This window comes from Miniopterus schreibersii, assembly GCF_964146895.1.
Source record: "Miniopterus schreibersii genome assembly, chromosome: 7".
Taxonomy (NCBI): Eukaryota; Metazoa; Chordata; class Mammalia; order Chiroptera; family Miniopteridae; genus Miniopterus; species Miniopterus schreibersii.
This window is the reverse complement of record NC_138108.1, coordinates 29,992,651-30,012,836: the sequence shown is the minus strand read 5'-3', so window position 1 is coordinate 30,012,836 and position 20,186 is coordinate 29,992,651. Positions and strand designations below refer to the sequence as shown.

Here is a 20,186-nt window from a genome sequence, read left to right as displayed (position 1 = left end):
AGAGTGAGGAAAGGTGGTGCCGTGAGAAGAGTCAGGAATGGGACAGCTGAATACTGGCCATGGCCTGTCCAGCGCTGGCCACTTTATCTCTGTGGGCCTCACACAGAGAGGGTCTGGGGATGATTTATTGGGTCTCATCCTGCTATGATCTTACAGTATGAATTCTGCTGCAAAGGTTGAAATAATTTCTGCTGAAGTTTGTAATGAATTTTTTAAAAAGATTTCATGCTTACTACAAATTTAAACATTTTATACTACATTAGAATTTTCAGTTAACCCCCTTGTTAACTTTGACTTTGATAAGGCACTTTAGGTCTTTCTGGAAAACTTATTCTCACTTTTAGGAGTAGTATTTTAGATTGGCTCAGGAAAGTGTCAAATAGGTAGGCTCTTTCAATTCTCCCCCACAGGTAATGATTTGTGGATTCCTCTGTCCAGAATGACCACCCGAAGATTTTACATGTTCCAAATTATCAGCTTCACAGAATCACAGAGAAAACAATGAAACCATTCCCTGCAGCTAAACCAGGCCTTTCTAGCAAATGCCTTGTTCTTATAATACTCATTTTTGTGGTCATGGACTCTCCCTATTTAATAACTAGTGGTAAATAATTATTGAGGGCTGACTGTATCCAAGCACCATGGTGTTATGTGTGTTACCTGAAGTAATTTTCACAGCAGAAGTAGCTGCTATTATTATTCCCATTTTACAGATGAGGAAGTGAGGTTCTGAAGGTCAAGTAACTCCCCCAAGGTTACGTGGCTACCAAGTGGCGGACTCAGGACCTAAACCCCAGGCCTCCTAATAAAATAATAAAAGTTCTCCTGTAGGTCCTTTCCCTCACTTTTCTCCCCAAACTCACAGGGTCCTCAATATCTGGAAATAAGGGAGGAAAAACCCAAATATTGTGATAAGCCTCTGACTCCCTCTGATTCTGTGCCGTTGTCATCTCTCCAGGCTCCTCGACAGCACTCCTCTCCTTCCCCGAGTTCGTCTGTAGGCTGGCGGCACTTCCGCTGTGCGCTGGCTGCCATCTCTCACGCTAAGTCCAGAACACTGCCCTTCAGCACAATGTCTGCTGCTTCTGCTCATGCCCCTTTAGCAGACTCTGCAAAGGAAAGCCTCTGGCCCCTCAGTAAGAGAGAAGAAGGTGAAATTTGTGAGTTTGCAGGATTACTTGCATATACTCAGAAGTCACTGTGCTGAAATTAATCTCTTTCTAGAAAGACTTCAGGTTACTGACACTAAGTGGGCAGCATGTCAGAGTCATTCTCTGCAGTTGGCAGGGAAAAGATTTCTCACCTGGCACACTGCTGATCTAAATTTAGATGGCTTCAGAATAGGGCAAAAGCAGAGCTCTCACTAGAAACTTGGAAGAAAAAAATGTATTCAATGATGTTTCTAAAATCAAAGAAACTGATTTTATGTTGTTTTCGTTTTGCCAGAAATAAAGGGATCAGGTGTATTATCCTTAAGCCAATGGACAGGTGCTTAATGTCGTGTCTCAGTACATGAATTTTTTAAATAAGGTAATAGGGTTATGATAGGACATTGGCTTGGTTTCATCTTTAATGTGGCCTGAGTTCTAACTGCTATGGGAAAAGAGACCCTCACAGCACTCAGGGAACTAAGTTATGCCTCATGAGCAACTTTGGCCATGGGTAAGTGAGGGAGTCATTTCTCAAGTATTTATTTAGTGCCTAATAGAAGCCGGATTCCAGTGGTGAACAATACAGAACTGTTCCTTTCTGCATGGAGCTTACGGCCTTAGCCCTAAGATTGAGGGTCTGTGGCTGAGGGCACAGCCTGTCTGGGACGAGAGTCTGATCAGGAAGCTTATTACTTTTTTTTCTCTCTGATCCTCACCCAAGGATATGTTTTTGTTGTTTGTTTGTTTTTAGTGATTTTAGAGAGAGAGGAAGGGGGAGGGAGAAAAAGAGACAGAGGAACATTGATGTGAGAAAGAAACATCTATGGGTGTCCTCCTGTACTTGCCCCGATCAGGGATGGAACCCACAAGCTTGGTGTGTGCCCTGACGGGGAATCAAACCCACAGCCTTTTGGTGTATGGGACAGCGCTCCACCCAACTGAGCCACCTGGCCAGAGCTGGATTACTTTTAAAAACTGTGTTTGCTACAGGCCTATCAGAACAGAACTTGGATGTTCTAGGTGGAAACATCCTGTAACTTGGCATTGGGTGAAAGGCCCTTCAGCAATCCAAGAATATTTTTCACTTACAGTTAATTCAAGTTTTTCTCCAAGCCCATCTTCCTGAACAAAATTTACTACTGCAGGTTCTACCAGTGTTTTTCTCAGCACTAACACTGTGGGCTTTAGTTGATGAAAATGCCTGCATATGTTTCTAAATGGTCTCCTTCCTTCCTTCAGAGGAATACCCCAGTTCAGTAGCTCTCACACTTAGCTGTTAGAATCACCTGGGGAGCTTTTGAAAATGCAGATGCAGGCTGCACCCCAGACCAGTCAAGCAGAACCTCTGGGGTGGGGCCCCCGCAGCAGTATTTTATAGTGCCCAGGTGATTCCAGCGTGCAGAGCTGAGGCCAAGGGCTCCTGTAAATAGGAGTCTCCAGAGTGAACTGTAAATTCCAGGCAGATGTGTTCTTGCTGTTTGACCTCTGCACGAAATGCCCTTGGAAAACAGTCAGCCTCACATACAGTTCATCTTACCTCAACCTAATCTGTGCATAGTTCATCTTCCTAAAACCAAACAGGTTATGTTTTTGTTCTTTTTAAACAGAAATTTCAGTCAAGGCCAAATCCAGCTAGCCAGCCATATGTCTTGTAGCAAATCTTACCATGGCCATGAAATCATTAGAAGCTAATTTTCCTTTTCCTTGCAGTAAATGTTTTGATTTTCCCCCCAGTTCCTTGAGAGAAGTAACATTTGTTTTTCATCATCATTCATTGTTCTCTCCATTTGCCTGTCTAAATCTTCTCAGATTAATCTTCTAAACATCTTGATTTTTTAAATGTTATTATTTATTTTATAAATAAATTTAGTTTGGGGGAAGTCAGAATAAAGATTTGCTTGGGCACTTTTAAGTGCCCTTTGACACAGAATTAGGAAGTCTCTTTTCTTTTAATGTATGTATACCCCAGATGCCATCCTACATTTTCCTGGATTCTCAGCGAAATGAGAACACATGGGCATCAGGAAACCCATACGGTCGAACACTAGGAAGCCAGACAATTAAGGACTTGACATACCACAAGCTGAAGTGCAAGGGCTGGAGTATGACTTAGGAAGGAGTACTCGCAATCCACTTCAGTTGCAAAAATGAAAATGTCTGTGATACTGTATATAAGTGGAAATAAATGGATAGAGTACAGAGAAAAGTCTCCCTCTGTCCAGTGAAAATTGACTTCAAGAATGAAAGGTTCTGCAATTTAGAACACCCTGGGCATCTCTCTAAAAAATGGACAGTAAAAGTCCAGAAAATCCTTTTTTCTCATTCTGCCTTATGACCCCACTGACGGTTTCCATGAAAACGTTTTTCAGCTGAGCTGTGGAAACCTTTCATGCACTTTGGTCTTTCTCTAAGCGGAAGAGGGAAACTGATGCATAAAACCATGGGTTGATGACACATTATTTGACTGCGAACATTCCAGTACAGCTGGGTGAATAGTTCTGCCGTGCTGGCTGCATGTGATCTGAAGTCAGTTTGGGAAAAAGATTAGTGGAACATTGATACCAAACATAAAGTGAAGCGAATTAAAATTCATAAAGGAGCAAAGTCCAGCTATAAATCCCGGGAGAACATAAGTCCAATTTTGCAAAGGAAGAAAATTGGAATCCAAACACTCCAATTCTACACAATTTAGTTTGGATGTTCTTATAAATGAAAATATGGCCTTTGATCTATGAGAATTCTCGATCTCTATAAAATAATACCATTCTTTAAAATAAGGAAATTAAATTCAAAACAATGTTGAACAATCTAAATTGATTCAACTTTTTTCTAAGTACTTGTCTGATAGGCATTAAAATAGGCAGATAGTTTAATGGGGAAATTAATGAATTGTTAGTGTCTTGTAGACCAAAGTAGGCCAGCAGTGGCTGAATATTGCACTTTTCATACAGTTGAGCTAGTTGCATGCAGACAAAGTGCTGGTTATGTTGAATCAGACATACCCTTTTCACCTTGCTCTTCTGAACCTCACTGAAAGTGGCCTGTGTATAATAAGGATCTGATAGGCTAGATGCAATGACTGTTTCAAATAAAACAATTGAAGAGTTGGGCAACAGTCAGTGTAGCCCGATAAGTTCATCTCATGATTAATAGGATTTCTTTCTTAAACTGTTTTAAAAGGAAAATTGATTCTGGCTACAGGCAACACCTTCTGTTCTAGTTTTCATCATTACTCTTGCTTTTACTTTTTAAATGAAGGCCTTTCTTAAAATATTTAAGAAGAGCACTATAATGCTGTGTGGTTTTTTTTGAAGAAAATTACCATATTTTAAAAAAAGTTATACTGTATTTAAAGGGAAGATTTCTAAAACTTATAGCTAGTCATTCAATTTTGTAATTGTCTGAAAAGAACAATATTTATTGTTAAATGTTTTTCTCTTATGTTGAGAATTTTTTAAAACTTTACTTTTAATAAAAAGCAGTTCTTGATTTGGGGCCCATTGCTTGGCATTGTGATTTTTAAAATGGATTGTTAAGTACATTATGTTTTTTATAGGAACAATGTTATTATTACTGGGGACTGTCCCAAGGCTTTCCACCAAGTAAATCTTTGCTAGGACCAACAGCTCATTTTAAAGCAGTAATATAGCCTAACTCCTCCAAAACAGTGATATTACACTTAAAGTTCTATAACTTTTATATAAATGTACTGTTTTATATATTACACAGGAGACTTCATTGTTTGTAAAATATAGAACCCCTGCCCAACTTGATATATCCAAAATTTGACCTCAAATGAGAGTATTAAACTGTAAGAAATATTAATTAAATATGTAATTAATAGTAATTTTGCTTGAATGAGTCTTTGGTGTTTGTATTTGAACTGCCTTCCTATTTCCTACACATAATATTCACCTGCAAGATCCTTCCAGTCGCACCATCCTAATGACAGACGTGATAGTGCTGTCTCCTTTATTTTACATCTTCCTTTCAATATTTATTGTTTTTAAAGAGTACAAGGTTTCAATATCTGCCTTAAAGAGTATCAGATATCATTAGCCTCCTCTCTTCCCGAGAATACTATAGTAACAGGCCAGTCTTTTTATCCATCTTTAAAAATCATCCCCAGTGGAAGGTCTATAACTGGTATTTGTGAGTATTAACTTAGTTATGAATGTATCCACTGGGAGTATGGTTTTCTGTTTTTCTAATATTGGAAGGGTGGACTCAAACTCTAGAATTCTTGAAAGACGCTCTATAGTTTAAAATTTGGGTATATTATATATTTCTAAAGATTAATCTCCAGTCTGCACTTGGTAAATACAGTGTGAAACAGGGACCTTGCTGTGTACCTGTGTTTTCTGGAGCAGTCTAGTGAGAGGTGGTTTGTTCTGAGTTTCATTCAAGGGGATTGTATGGTGGAAAATTCTGGATGTAGTTATTTGAAGGTGCTTCCAAAAGCTTTAGTTTTATCTCTCAGTCTTTAGGAGTAAATGTGTGTTAGACAGTGGAGAAAAATTCCATGCATGGAACATGGGCAGAAAACGAGAGCGAGGAGGTGAGTCATCCGTGGGAGCGAGCTCCTGCCCACTTCCCACTTGGAGACTTTGATTCATGAGGCTGACGTGGGACCGAGTGCCTGCCCCGCTCAGAGATGGCTGGCCACCCTCACAGTTCTTAAAAAACCAAATACGTCTCCAAGTATCAAGTTGCTTTGGGGCCTTCATATTCCTGTGATGCTCCCTAGATTGAGCTTAGCTATCTAGTGAGGGAAAACCTGGGGCTATTTAACGCCTGTGTAAATGAAGAATTGCTTTAGAGCGGTGCAAGTTTCAGCTAGATGAACTGTTGCCAGGCTGCTCCTTAATTTTCTGCAAATTATAAATTTTTGCAAGTTATTTTTAAGGGTTTGTGAAGTCCCATTTTCCCCCAAATTTGGACAATGTCAACAACTTAAACTTAGATCACAAGAAATAGGATCGCCTTCATTTTCAGCATTAATGATGGCCCTGGTGGCTCGTGACGTTTTGGAGGCTGTGAGGTGTGTTTGCAACAGATGTGGAGATATTTCTGTGGGGAACGAAGCTGGCTTCTGCCTTGACGATTGTGCTATCCTATTTTTGTTTTCATTCTTCAAGCAACAGGCTAGGTCAGAATCAAGTTGTTGTTCTTTGCCTGTCTCCAGAACACTCTCGCTACCACCTTGTTAGTGTTTGAAGGGGAGACACGCACGTATAGCACGAGTGGGTTGCAGTGGTGGGAAAGGGAAGGTGCGCTCGGGATCCTGCTCACCCTCTTCACTCTTTTGGTGACCTGCCAACTGCCTCTGTCCCTGACTCTTTGGGTGGATGTGTTATGCACATTTTATTTTTCCTGGTAATTTAGAATTAGAAGCTTTAGATTCTAAAGCCTTAGGACTTCAAGCAACTCACCCAGTGTGTCGTCGTTTCAGTCAAACCGTTTTTACCCTGAGGAGGTCTCACCTAGCAGAACCACAATTCAGACACCGTGTGTAGGTATTGTGGTCCTGCCTTTTGAATTGCTTGGACACGTGTCTCGATCTGAAGTGTTTATGCCAATCAGAAACATCGCCTTGAATGGTCAAATCTGTCATTTGCACCAATGAATAACTATCAATAAGTGTTTACTTTTAGAGGTTTATTGCAAATTAAGAACTGACTGCATTTTGTGTAATCTGTCCCTTTTTGCACCAGAATGCAGTAAGTATGAACTGTTTGCAGTGACGGTCTGTTGCATGCTCCTGTGTGAATAGCTTTTCCAGCTGTGTGAATTTGGCAGTAAATGGCCGTTGATTAACTGTGTGGATATGAAATAGAGAATTCATGCAGGAATTTTAAAAAATTGAGGGCAAAGTTAGTTTAGCTCTAACTTGCTCTTTAAGTTGTGTTGCAGTTGTGAAGCTTTGCCTCTGGTTTCTAATTTGCAGTGTGCGTATTTCATAGTCCTGCTCTTGAATGTACTTTAAGCTGTACATAGCCACCTACTGTGTCTAAAAATACTGTTGCCCTCCCCTTCCTTCTCATTAGTTGCCAATTGAAGATTTAGCATATTTAAAAAAAAAAATAGTTCTGTGGGCACAGACTTAAATTACTAGAAAGGATTTATCCCATGAATTTGTTTTCTAAAAGACAAAAACAAAGATCTGCTCATATAAACCATTAAAATATTAATTTTATTTATAATTTTTCATTTTGTGGTAGTAGCATTATATAAGGATATATTTTACCAGACCATGAAAAGCAGACTTTCCCATGTATTAAATGGCCTTCTACTGATTATAATAGTAGTAATAATAATACATCTCTATGAGATTGCAGCTTCTAATCAAAATTGTTAACTTCTGAGGATTGGAGCATATGGCTTTTAAAATTTTTTATGTGAAAATGGGTACTGGGGAATGCCTTTGTGTCTAAGACTATATTTGTTGAAAATACTGAACATAAATGTGTGACCTTTATAACCTTCAGGATTTAAAAAAACATCCTCATTCTTGACTACATTTAACATGAAAATATCATCAGTGATACTGTGTATGTGTCATTTATGGTTTAGAGTAAAAATTTCCCCTCATTAGTTAATTCGTCACTGGTGATTAGAAGTCCTTCGCTGACTTCCTGGAAAGAATGTGGTCATTTGCTGCTTTGTTCTTATCATTTTAAAATTTGTCCTAGGTGGACCAAAGTTGATTTGGAAAGATCAAGTTTCAAAAAACTCTATGGCTTCTTTGCATTTATTGTTTATGGAGCGATTCAAAGGCCAGTAATTCTGTGTATTCAGAGGAAGGGGTGAGCTTTAGTTCTGCTATTACTCACCGCAGACCCTCATAGCTCATTCATTAGTCCAGGGCTAGCCAACTCAGTGGGAGAAGAGTCAGGCTTATCACTGGTGGACTCATACCAGCCTTTGCTCCCAGTGCCACCATATCTTTCTCTCTGCAAAGAGGAGGGATAGAGTTGAAAATAACTAATTTTATTACCAGATTTACCTCTTCCTGGACCATGTGTATTGTTCAGAAATAATTTAGGCATGGATCACCCTTCAGATTTTGTAGGAGATAACTCTAATACAAAGGAGAAACTACTGAGAATCATAAGAGTAATAAATATGTGACCCTTCTGAGAAGAGATTGTTTCTAACCAGGGAGGTGATTTCGACGTGATTCCAATCAATCTCCAGGTTGTAAGCATGTCATTCATTCATTGACTCATCAGGTGCGTATTGAGTACTTACTAGGTGCAAGGTGCTGGCCATACATTGGTGAACAAGAGACATATAGTCAACCTTTTCCCTTAGAAGTGTACAGTCTAGTGAGACAGATAAATATGAAACTAATCAATACATATGCACACATATACACACACACATATATACATACACTGTATACACATGTGTGTGTGTATACACACACACACACATATATATACATTTAGCATGGTATTTTTTAAAATGTTGGTATGTAAGAGTCAGAATGAGGGAACTGACCATGGGGGCAGCAGGGAATAAGAGATCAGGTCAGAAAGACTTTCTTGAGCTCCAAAATTAAACCTGAGAATGGAAGATTGAAAACTTGGGTGACAGATCATAAATCTGTTTGTTTCTTCTGAACCTTCAGGGGAAATGTGTTTATTTGTACTTTTTGCCATGTGTGGAGTGCTCCTTTGTCAACTAAAAATCTTCCTCCTTCAAATACTGCTTAACTTGTGTATACTTCATTCATTCACTTATCTCATGAGTCATTTCTTTGAGTGCCTTTATGTGCAAGTCTCTGTCCTAGGAGCTGTTTGCTGGACAGTTAAATTTGAGAGACCGTGTCTGGCGTTTCTCTTGGATTGAGATGTTAGATGTCACTGTTATGGAAGAGCTAATGGCATGGTTCATTGTTTTCCATACAGGACAACAGCTTTGAGCAATTCATTATTAATTACTGTAATGAAAAGCTTCAACAAATCTTCATTGAACTTACTCTTAAAGAAGAGCAGGAGGAGTATATTCGGGAGGTAACGTTGAAATGCAATTTTTAAAATGTCCCTTTTTTACTCATAATACAAATTCTGGATTCAGAAGACTGTATAAACATGACCCTAAAATCAGATTTATCTAAGTTTAGCTACATTGTGTCTTTTGAACATTTGTTTGGTGTGGCACCTAAGCTAATTAGGATTTTCTTTGCTGCTGTGCTGCTAGTGCCCTGAAAAATGTGTGACACATTTTTGGTGCTCAGTAAATATCAGCTTACCGACTGGAGTCTTATTGGATTTTAATGCAGTGATGTGAAATGATACTGTGTTAAGAAAAGTCTGAAGCGAATGGACAGACAACTGTGGTACATCCATACAGGGGCATACAACACAGCAGTAAAAAGGAACAAACGATTGATACAGTTACATGAATGAATCTCATGCATTATGCTGAGTGAGAGAAGCAGACTCAAAGGCTACATATTGTATGATTCTGTTTATATGTTGTTCTAGAAAAGGCAAAGCTGTAGAGACTAAGTGATAAAGACAGGCCAGTGGTTGCCAAGGATAGGGGGCCAGGAGAGTGTGTGACTGTAAAGGGGTAAGCATGAGGGAATTTGGGGGCGATTGGGTGGTAATTACATGACACTATGCATTTGCCAAAACTTAGAGAACTGGATACCAAAAAAAGTCAGTATTTCTGTTCAACCTTGAAAAGCACTGATTTTCTGAAAATTTATAATAAAAATAGGTAACATTTGTTCAGTGCTTACTATATGCAGGTATTGTACTAGTGCTCCGTAGGGACTACGTCAATGTAATTTAAAAATTAGAAGTAATATTTACAAAGTCTTTTTATTCTTCATTTTAAAACACACGCTTGGCTTTCACCCTTTCGTTTTTTAAATAGTCAGTCTTTAAGTATAAAATTATTTATTTCAAAAAAATGAAAGGGAATTATTTTACTATATTTTTATTTTTGTTTCCTTTTCATTTATTTGCCTTAATATTTTAGTAATGATATTCCTCATTTTTGTAGTGTCATTTTAAGTCATTAAGGACACCGAATTCTCTTCTTTTTGTTTGTTTGTTTCTCAATATAGACTTTTCTAATGTGATTGTCATCCCCATTGACTTAGGAAAGTAACCCATTTACTTGAAAGCCAAATCATAAATATTTTCTTTTTCTTTTAGAATGATCATTATGCTTTAGAAACTTTTATACTTGTCTGACACATTTTGGTAACATAAACATCCTAAAAGCCAAATTAATTCTCTTCCTGTCTTCTCATCATAAAGAGAATGTCCAGACTTTGATCTCTACTTAAAACAATTTGTACAGATTGTCTAAAACACTTCTAAGAATATATAGGAAGACCCGTAGCTTGCTGTATGAATTAATTTTTTTCCCCTTAGAAGAAAAATACATGTTTACACTGATGGGCAGAATGTAAGCAAACACAGAATGATTCCATTTGGCCTCAGATTTGGCTTTGTAGGGCATGAGGATAGGTTCTTGTGTCTTATGTTGAAAATATTTTCTCTTTAGTACTAAACTGTTTTTATACATGAAATAGTTAACTGCCCTACATCCCGGGATTGACTCTAAAATTAATTTTTTCCTTGTGATTACAAATTAAGAAAAATCTAGGCCTTAGGTTCTTGGGATCAAGTTCTGACTTATTTCCTTATAAACATTGTAAATATACACAAAGTAATATTGACCCAAGGGCCTGTTGAGTAAATGTTTGGCCCAGGGCCAGTGAAGTGCATGGGAAATCGCCACAGATGGGAGAGTGGAATGGGAAGCAGTCTCAGAGCAGGTCAAGGGCGCTCATTTCGATCAGATCATGTCACTGGTAGACTGCTGCACTTAAAAACTTTGGGGACTGGAAGATGACATTGACGGCACTGATTTTATAAAGGAAATATTCAGAGAGGAAGTGAAATACAGTGAGATGGACAAAGGCGATTTTATGGCTGGCAGTGTTGTAGCATTGTTATATGGAATTTGATTTTGTTCTGTTTTGTTTTTCAGGACATAGAATGGACTCACATTGACTACTTCAATAATGCTATCATTTGTGACCTAATAGAAAATGTGAGTATTAGGTACAGTTTTCTAAAGAATTGCTTAATAATGTAATCATTACTTACAAATGCTCTCACTGCATTCAGTGTTAAGTGTTAGTCTTTTCACAGTTTTAACACTTTTCTTCAGGGGACTGCAGAGACCTGGAGACTTTATTATAGCCCTAAGGGATCATACACAGGTCTTGAACATATACGTAGACAGCTGGACGTTTTCATACTTAGCCTAGATCCCCTATGCTCATCCCATTGCCATATCACAGAGCGCATTCGTGATGTTCACATATCACAGTGTTCTCATGTCAAGTCCGTAGTTACACCAGCCTTTCTTGTGTTTTGGGAGCCGATGTCCAGTCCACAGCTCCTGGGAATGTGAACACTGGTCAGAGGAGGCACGGAGCAGCCATAAAGGTTTTTGCCAAAGCAAAATATCCATTTTATTTCTAAAACTCTAGCTAATTCTTAACATACTGTTCAACGGTTATTATAAAAAAGATAATTTTCATTGACGTGGAGAAAAGGGAACCCTTGTGCACTGTTGCTGGGGATACAAATTGGTGCAGCTGCTATGGAAAACACTATGGAGTTTCCTCAAAAAATTAAAAATAGAACAATCATAAGATCCAGCAATTCCACTTCTGGGTATATATCCAAAGGAAATGGAATCAGGATCTTGAAGAGATATCTGCACTCCCATGTTCATTGCAGCATTATTTACAATAGCCAAGATATGGAAATAGTCTAAGTCTTCATCTATGGATAAGTGGTTAAAGGAGATGGGATATAAATATATGAATATTATTCAGCCATGAGAAAGAAGGAAATCCTGCCATTTACAACAACATGGATAGACCTTGAGCACATTATGCTAAGTGAGATAGGCCAGACAAAGACGAGTACTGTATGATATCATCAATATGTGGAATCTGAAAAAGCCAAACTCATAGAAACGGTACAGTGGTAGTTGCCAAGGTCTAGGGAGGAAATAGAGAATGTGGGTCAAAGGGGGGGCCTAACCTTCCAGTTATAAGAGGATTAAGCTCTGGGGATGTAATGTACAGCATGTTGACTGTAGTTAACAACACTGTATTATGTACTTGAAAGTTGCTAAGAGAGTAGGTCTCAGATGTTCTCACCATAAGGAAGAAATGGTAATTGTTTTAGTGACAGAGATGTTAGCTGACTGCTACGGCTATATTGGTAATCATTCTGCAATATACGTGTATCAAATCAACAAATTGTACACCTTAAACTTAATGTTACATGTCAATATCTCAAGAAAGCTAGAATATTTTTTTATTAAAAGTTTTTTTTAGAAAACATGCTATTCAAGGATAAAGGGACAACCTCAGGAGCCAAGTTAAGTATAGGACCCCAGGTGGTTCAGGTATAGGTGTAGTTCAGGTGTAGACCCAGCATTGGTTCGGAGAACATATCCGGGGGACTATGTGTGTGTGACTTTGCAGGTGGCCACGGGCCATGGGTTTTTTCAGGTGACTCAGATATGTGTGTATATATGGGAAAAGGCTTAAAGTATGAACAGCTGCTGGGTAATTTTTAGTAAGCTTTCTGAATCTAAGATTTTTGTTTTTACATGATATTCTGTAATTTATGGTAAATTAATTGATTGTAGGAAAACTGATTTGTTTGTGGAAACCTGGAAACTCTTATGCTTAGGGTTACTAATCATCCTGGCCTTGATAACAAAGTAATTAGAAACCATGCATAACCTTTATCGTCCTACAGTCTTTTACTGTCAGTAGTAGGCGAGTGCTGTGTTTCAGGACTGTAGTTACAGGCTCTAAATGTCCAGCAGATCACTTTCTATTGATCTTTAACAATCCTTTTGAAAATTATGTAATTAACCAGTTTTTTCTCTCTCAGTAATTCCTGAAAGATGTATCTTTGATTAAATTGAACACTAAAAACAATATTCTAAAGCATCACTAGTTTTCAGTTAAAAAGTAAACTTTGTTTTGAAAAGTTAAGACAGTATTGGAATGTGAACACTGATATTCTTAAGCAATTCAAAATTCTAGTCTAACATCCAGAAAATCAGTAGATTTTTTGGAAATTTTTCCTGGTAAATTTTGTGGCCAAGGTAATTTGCTGCAGGGAGTTTTAACTTTTAGAAGTCATGACAATGTTTTCCTAAATATAACGTTGCACTTAATTATTTCTCTTTAAGAAGAGAAAAGAAGAACAGTAGTACTATACTTAATTTAACTAGATTTTCTGAGCCAAAATTCCCCTTGCGAATATGATGAAAGAAACTCATATGAGTTCACGTAGGAGCCTGGGTATTTAAAGGAAATGTTTCCTTCCAGTGTCCCCTAACAATAATGTTTATCCTGGGGCTATTATGAACACACCTGATTCCTGAAAGTCCACACTTCCCCTGGGTTTTGTGTGGATTGAATAAATTCTGGTTAGAGGATGTTACGGCCTTGTGAGAAGAAGAGAGGAACAGGGGACTTCCCCCGGCGGAAGTGGGTGGGGTCAGTGGTCAGTGGAGCGGGTTGTCCTCCTGGGATGGAGACATATGGACCCGTCGAGGCAGTTGGAGGAGCAGCAGCCTTTATTTAGCTAAGTAGAAGATTCCTGATTTTTTAAATTCAGTTTAATGGGGCTCTCTGCTCACAGGGTCTGATACACAACAAATATTCATGTTTAACTTCTATTTCTAAATTTTATATAGAAGCAGAATTTTATTCTAGAGAGATATTCTTGAAACACAGCTTGATTGCATTGATCATTAAAAGCCACATCCAAAGTCACTTTTTTCCCCCCTAGAAAGTAAATTCTGTTTTGAACACATGGACAATTTGGAAGCATCTGATGCCAGTTTCTTTTTCAAACTCTGAATCTAATAAAGGCCTTAGAAGACCGTGATTTAGGACCACATGTTATAGAGACTACATTGTCACACTAGTTTCTGACTTTTAAATTTGTTTTTGAATCATCAAGGGCTCACTTGCCTTTTTCTAATTATGCATTTCAGTCATTAGCCAGCTACCGTGGCTAAGGTGAGCCCTAAGTCCTGTTCTGTGGGGGGAGCAGCGTGGGGGCGGGGGAGGACTGATGCAGTGCCCCCCCCACCCACACACACCTGGGACACATTGGAAGAGGGCAGCCTTCTGTGACTTTGTGCTGTTTGTTTTGTTTCTCTGCATTTTGTCGTAAGTGAACGGAACTTTCTTGTGGCTAAGTTGATTGCGTTTGATGGTGTAATTAGGAATAATTGTTAAAACAATACAGCGAGGAAGGAAGGAAACCTCTTGATTTCCTCTCTCCCAGAACACAAATGGAATCCTGGCCATGCTGGATGAGGAGTGCTTGAGGCCTGGCACCGTCACCGACGACACCTTCTTAGAAAAGCTGAACCAGGTCTGCGCCACCCACCAGCACTTCGAGAGCAGGATGAGCAAGTGCTCGCGGTTCCTCAACGACACGTCCCTGCCGCACAGCTGCTTCCGAATTCAGCACTATGCTGGCAAGGTACCGGTGGCCGTGAACACACACACACACACACACACACACACACAACCCCCCCTCCCCCCCCGTCGGGCCTGCTACTCCCTCGAGGAGACTGTGCCTCAGAGGTGGCATTCTGACCACTGCCAGTCTGTGAGGATAAACTGAGCTGCCCAAATGGTAGAATCAAAAGAATATAGTCAATAATATTGTAGCAACTATGTATGGTGTCAGGTGGATACTAGATGACTTAAGGGGGATCACTTCGTAAGTTATATAGATGTCTAACCACTATGCTGTGCACTTGAAATTAATAGAATATTGAATGTCAACTGTAATTGAAAAAATTTTTTAAAATTAAATAATAGAATCAGTAAATGCTCAATAGAAATAGAATCTGGACCATGTTGAGCAAAATCTTATTAATGCTCATAGCTGAAAGGAAAGCCAGTGAACTTAATGAATGAGTTTGAATGTATTTTAAAAATTGATTTTATTATTTTCAAGCTGTAAGCTATCCTATAAAAAAAATCTGTCAACACTGATAATGGGATTTGCCAGTAAAAATTAAGAATCTCTAAAGACTTACAATGAGGTTTTAAAAGCACAAACCATTTAGGGAAAAAAAATTCTTAGATTTAGATTTTGTAACAACACTGGGGAAAACACCTACTTTTAAAAAAACCATTTATTCATTTGTTTAATATTCAGGGGAATTAATCTTATGTTACATAGATATATAAAGATAATGTTAAAAACAGTTTTGACAATATAGTAATCTTGGGAATCCTAAAAGATTATTGATTGGAGTTAATACCTCCTTTGTTATAAATAAGGTTGCAAACTTCAAAGGGAAAAAATTCTTAATTATGTATTTATATTTAGTGAAAATGAAGTGTATAGTCCTCTTAATAACCTTTAATTTTAAAATGTTGAAACTTGGTACTTTATTTTCTTCGTTAGCCTGTTATTAAAAGATATTTTTCTGGTGAATTTTGCTGCTCGCTTGGGATGTCTATGAAAATTTAGTGTTATCTCTGCTTTATTTCCTCTCCTCTATTTTTAAACAGACTAGAATTGGCACATATGAACTAAAAAATAAGAGTAAAACCTCAAAAATTTGCTCAAACACTAAAAAAAAGAAAATCCTTTGAAAATGTTATGCTAACAATTTTGGAATTTATTCTTGCAGATCCTGAGTAGTAAGAGAATGTATTTTGAACTCTTCTGTGGTTTAGACACATGGAATTTAAACTTGGAGGCTAATTTGGTATTAGTGTGACTAATGTGTTGGGGATTTGATGGAAAAGAAGAGGCTGCTATATAGATAGTCTTGGAATATTTTTAACAGTCGTGCAGAATGTCAGTGGTTGAGTCTCTCGTTGCTCATAGGTGCTGTACCAGGTGGAAGGATTTGTTGACAAAAACAATGACCTTCTCTACCGAGACCTGTCTCAAGCTATGTGGAAGGCCGGCCACACCCTCATCAAGTCTTTGTTCCCTGAAGGGAACCCAGCCAAGATCAACCTCAAAAGGCCTCCTACAGCAGGCTCACAGTTCAAGGCATCTGTGGCCACGCTGATGAAAAACCTGCAGACCAAGAACCCAAACTACATCAGGTATTTCTGGCTGAAAAATTTTCTGACAGTTGAAATGTGAAGGCCTCTCAAGGAAGATCACTTTTCTGTTTGCTTAAATCTGAGTATAGCCCAAACAGAGGATAACTAAAGTACTTACTGATCAAATAATACAGCATCTTGGATTTGCTTAAAAATTACTCCAGTTCCCCTTCCTCCCCCAAAATAAGGAATTTTAAAAAGTGAGGGGGAAGTATAGTGGGTGATAGGAATAGATACTTAATGAAATTGGGTTGTTGGCCCATGGGGCTTTTCAACCTCATGTATTTTTAAATGTTATTCAAATCTATTAAATATTTTTTCTTTTTAATAAAATAAAATGTAAATTTTTTTGGTAAGGGTTTTGCAAAAAACTTTTGTTGGATTCATTTCAGATTTTTTTTCAATGTTAACTTAGAGCACTGAAGCATGTGGGGCTTTAGTATAACTCTGGCTTTGGAAATATGTGCCTCTTTCTTCCTGGTGAGACTTACAGGCCCGGAGGAAGTAATGATTTCTAAAACATCCGAATTTTTTCAAAGCAATAGAAATAACTTGTAAAAGGCATCTGATCTCTTTTTTCTACTTCTAGGGCATCTTAAATCTCAGATTTAGTAAAGACTAACTAAGAGCAGAGTTTACTCTGTGTATTTGGTGAACTAGATAATAGAAGGTGTGTGTTTTATGGGTCAGATTGCATATAGCACGCACACCCACACGTGCCTTCTATAGTTGTCTTTGAAATTCAGTTATGGGGAAACTAGAGTGAAGAACATTTCTGTGTTTGACTTGTTTAGCTAATATTATCTTAGTAATATAAAGTAGATAAAATCCTCTGGTTTGATTGTAGTCAGGTTAGAACATATTGATTAAGTAAAAATCCTAGCTTCGAAAGAAGATAACCAGGAAACTTGTGATCAGTTTCTTTTCTGATTTTTTTTCCAGTTACATAGACATCATTTTTTTACATTAAAAAATTCTATATTATTTAAGTATAATTTACATGAAGTGACATGCACAGATCCTAGGTTAATGGCTCAGGTATTTTTTCCCCCATTGTATACACTTTGGTAACCACCACCTAGGTCAAGACAGAATATTTTGTCACCCCAGAAAGGTCCTTCATTTCCCTTCCCTTTTAGTGGTTTTAATGTGTCTAAAAAGTCTTAATAAAGTCCAAAGTTATGAATATATTATATTTTTTCCTAGAATCTTTATAGTTTCACATGTCATATCGAGGTCTGTATTTTTCCATATAGATATCCTGTTGCTTTGTCACCTTGTATTGAAAAGAAAAAAATGTCTATTTTTCATTCATTTGCCTTGAGGACTTTATTGAAAATCAACTGAATGTATGTGTAGGAGTCTAGATCCAAACTCACTAGTCTGTTCTATTGCTCTATTTGTCTATCCTTAAGACAAAGAATGGGAATTACAAATGAAAAAGGAAAAGCATAAAACAATACCAAAATCAAACCAGGCAAGATTTAATTGTCCACATATTACATATGTGTATGGAGCTTATTTGGTATAACCATAAATGTTTATCTGTATATTAATTAGAATACAGAGATTACCGCAACAAGATCCAAAAACAACAGTGGCTTAAACAAGATTCACATTTATTCCTTACTTTACTTCCAACTATAAGGACTCCTGGGCTTGCAGAGCAGCTCCTTCTGTTTGTGGCTGTGCATTTCCCCGGCGTTTCCCTCCCACATGGTCCTAGGTGGCCCTTCACCATGTCTACATTCTCAGCCAGCATTTAGCAGAGGAACAAGGGGAGAACAAGTCCTTCCTATTAAGGGCACGCCCAGAAGTGGCATACATTACTTCCACTCTCATCCTAGTGGCCAGAAGTTTGGTCACATGGCCACACGTACTTAAAAAGAAGTCTGGGAAATGTAGTCTTTCCTTGGGCAGCAAAGTGCCCTGTTAAAAAGGAAGGAAATACAGGGCTATAGAGACACTCTGTTTTTAATCTTTTCATTGAGTATATACATAATAAAACATGGTAAAGTGTGTGAGTTTTAATTGTACAGCTTGTTGAATTTTTGCATACATATACACCAGTATAACCCATTCAGAACAAGATATAAAACATTTCCAGTATCCCAGAAGGTTCCCTTGTGCCCCTTCCCTATCAGTCTCCACTCTTAGCCCTCCCAGAGGTAATAGCAGTACTGATTTCTAACCATAGATTAGTTTTGCTTGAACTTCATATAAATGGAATCAAAATGTGTACTCTTATGTCAGACTTCTTTCACTCAGCGAAACATCAGTGCTACTCATCAGGTTTTGTATGTATTATGGTTTATCTTTTTTTATTGTTGTATGTGTAGTGTCTTAATTTTTAGATTTTTGGAAAATGGTTTGAAATAATTTCAAAAGAAATGACTAGGATTCCCAGGAATAATAAGTAATTATCTCACCATGAAGTAATCGTCTGATACTGTGTAAAACACGGACAGGTGATACTCATAGAGACAGAATTTACAACCTAAAATCTTTGTTATACTTTAGGTGTATCAAACCAAATGATAAGAAAGCAGCACACATCTTCAGCGAGGCTCTGGTCTGTCATCAGATCAGGTACCTGGGTCTTTTGGAGAATGTCCGAGTGCGGAGGGCAGGCTACGCCTTCAGGCAGGCCTATGAACCTTGCCTGGAAAGATACAAGATGCTTTGTAAACAAACGTGGCCTCATTGGAGAGGACCAGCAAGGTAAGAAATTCATCAGTCATATTTAATAATGAAGTCTTCAAGCATACAATAACATGTTATTTTTTTCACATGCTCTTAGGCAAAACAATTCTGCGAAAAGTTGGATATAATCTCTGTTTTGCACCTTCTTCTATCAGGACATCATTTTGTGTTAATCCTTAATTAATTATAGAAGTCTCAATTTTCTTTAAGGTCGAAATGGGGCTCATCACATCCACATTTGAAACTTACATGTCAATAGAGTTTTTAAAATATGCTGTGTAAGTTAGAGAGATTTAGGATTGATAAGTATATTTGTGTAGGGTACAGTTACGGAGGCATGCTGGGTCACTGCTCTTGGCTCTTTGCCTTTCTCTCAGTTTTTCCCCCCGCTTCTGGGGAATTAACCCCAGAGAGAGTCAGTGGATGGGGGTGCGGGTCCCACTTTTTACCCAGGTCTGCACCAATTGAGTAGATGTAGGAGCAGATAGGGCTCTCTCTTCATGCGCGGAGAGAACTTGTGTGCTGGTGGGTGGGTCGCTGCCAAAGAGAAGTCAGGCCTTGTGTATGTAGCAGCCTTTTTCTGCTTTTACCAGTCAGGGAAGTTGCGCCTTTTCTGCAGGCTGTAGAAACTCTCCCAACTGCTACAGGAAGGCCTACATGCCTGTTTTACAGGCTGAGGCAGGAACTTGGGGAGTGTCATTTCACTAAACTGGTATTACCTTTACACTTTCACTGGACCTGGCCTTTCACAGCAGCACCAACAGTGCTAGACACTCACCCAGTTTTACAAGAAGATAAACTCCAGACATATGGTGTTGTCTCTGATATATAATTTAATACCCAAATAATGTGGGATCTTGGTACTGTTTCAGTTCTCATGACTAATTTCCAGGATATTATGGTCAGTGTGTACCATAATACACAGAACAGGTATTTGATCTCTACCTGACACTTGATCCACAGGCTGGTGGGTTGAAGTTTAGTTTTCAAGACTGATGTTGGAACCAGGGTCCAGGATAGAGGTCAGAGCTAAGCCTAGGCCTTGCTCCCACCATGTATTGCCCATGTCCCATTGCACCCCATTGCTTGTCACTTAGCACTCTCTCTCAGGCTTTGTCCACACACTGGTGGGCAGAAGCAATGTTTAAAATGTGTTTAAGAATTAACTG

At 38.3% G+C, this 20,186-nt stretch overlaps 1 protein-coding gene across 6 annotated transcripts in view; it reads left to right on the top strand.

The window, feature by feature from the left end:
* Nucleotides 1–20,186, top strand: part of MYO1B (myosin IB) — a 150,717-nt gene that overhangs the window by 104,418 nt on the left and 26,113 nt on the right. For all 6 annotated transcript variants that reach the window (XM_081142752.1, XM_081142755.1, XM_081142754.1 and 3 more), the window contains exons 14-18: nucleotides 9,065–9,169; nucleotides 11,169–11,231; nucleotides 14,519–14,719; nucleotides 16,088–16,314; nucleotides 18,835–19,035. In XM_081142752.1, coding sequence (XP_080998878.1) covers nucleotides 9,065–9,169; nucleotides 11,169–11,231; nucleotides 14,519–14,719; nucleotides 16,088–16,314; nucleotides 18,835–19,035 — 797 coding nt within the window. The remainder of the gene's footprint in view (nucleotides 1–9,064; nucleotides 9,170–11,168; nucleotides 11,232–14,518; nucleotides 14,720–16,087; nucleotides 16,315–18,834; nucleotides 19,036–20,186) is intronic.